At 51.9% G+C, this 723-nt stretch overlaps 1 protein-coding gene across 1 annotated transcript; it reads left to right on the forward strand.

Moving 5' to 3' along the window:
• Positions 1 to 181: 181 nt before the first annotated feature.
• Positions 182 to 520, forward strand: Pmar_PMAR021545 (hypothetical protein; the record flags this gene model as incomplete). The annotated part of the gene is made up of 1 exon (XM_002777960.1): positions 182 to 520. One exon carries the CDS (start codon positions 182 to 184, stop codon positions 518 to 520), a length of 339 nt encoding a protein of 112 aa, XP_002778006.1.
• Positions 521 to 723: the final 203 nt, after the last annotated feature.

Raw genomic sequence — 723 nt, forward strand, 5'->3', positions numbered from 1 at the left:
ATAGCCCGCGGCCTCCTGTACCGTGTTGCCTCTATGGTTTCGACATCCCCCCCAAGTACACGCGAGCTGCGTTCAGGTCTGAGTCCGGAGGAGCTGTCTCCGATGAGCAGATACTGCAATTCAATCCGGTCGTGACGATACCAATCGTCACCTCATCTTCACCTCCAGGAGCCACATCGAGATGATTGCTCGGCGTCAGAATGGACTCCACCTTTCTGTCGATGGTACCTTCGCGGCATGCTGCCCTCTCTGGGAGCAGCAATACGGCGTCTTGGTCAAGCACAAGGACTGCCTCGTCATGTCGCCTTGTGCGTTGATCCTCATGCCGAGTCGGAAGAAATCGGTATACGACCTCGTGTTCAACGACCTTCTGCAGCTCTTCACCAGCATTAAGATCACCAGCTGCATCGCAGATTTCGAAGAGCGCGCGGCGCGCTCTTTTAGAGAGGTTTTCAACTCAAGACAGGATCTGGTCGCTGAGTTCAAGATGAGTCTGTCCTTCTTCCACTTCAATAAGTGAGTAGTTCCCTCGCATGCTCCGAGGAGACGAACCTCCGCTATTCTCCCGTGATCAAGCTATAATACGAGGTCCATTGTATGCTCTGTCCCTTACGATTCTGGAGAGTCGCCCGTTACGCGCATTGTAACATTAATTCGTAATCCACTAATCGTGAAGGAGAGTGATTTGGTCGTTTCTGATCCATTAATTGTCATCGAGTATAC

The sequence above is a fragment of the Perkinsus marinus genome, assembly GCF_000006405.1.
Source record: "Perkinsus marinus ATCC 50983 genomic scaffold scf_1104296950452, whole genome shotgun sequence".
NCBI classification, from domain to species: domain Eukaryota; phylum Perkinsozoa; order Perkinsida; family Perkinsidae; genus Perkinsus; species Perkinsus marinus.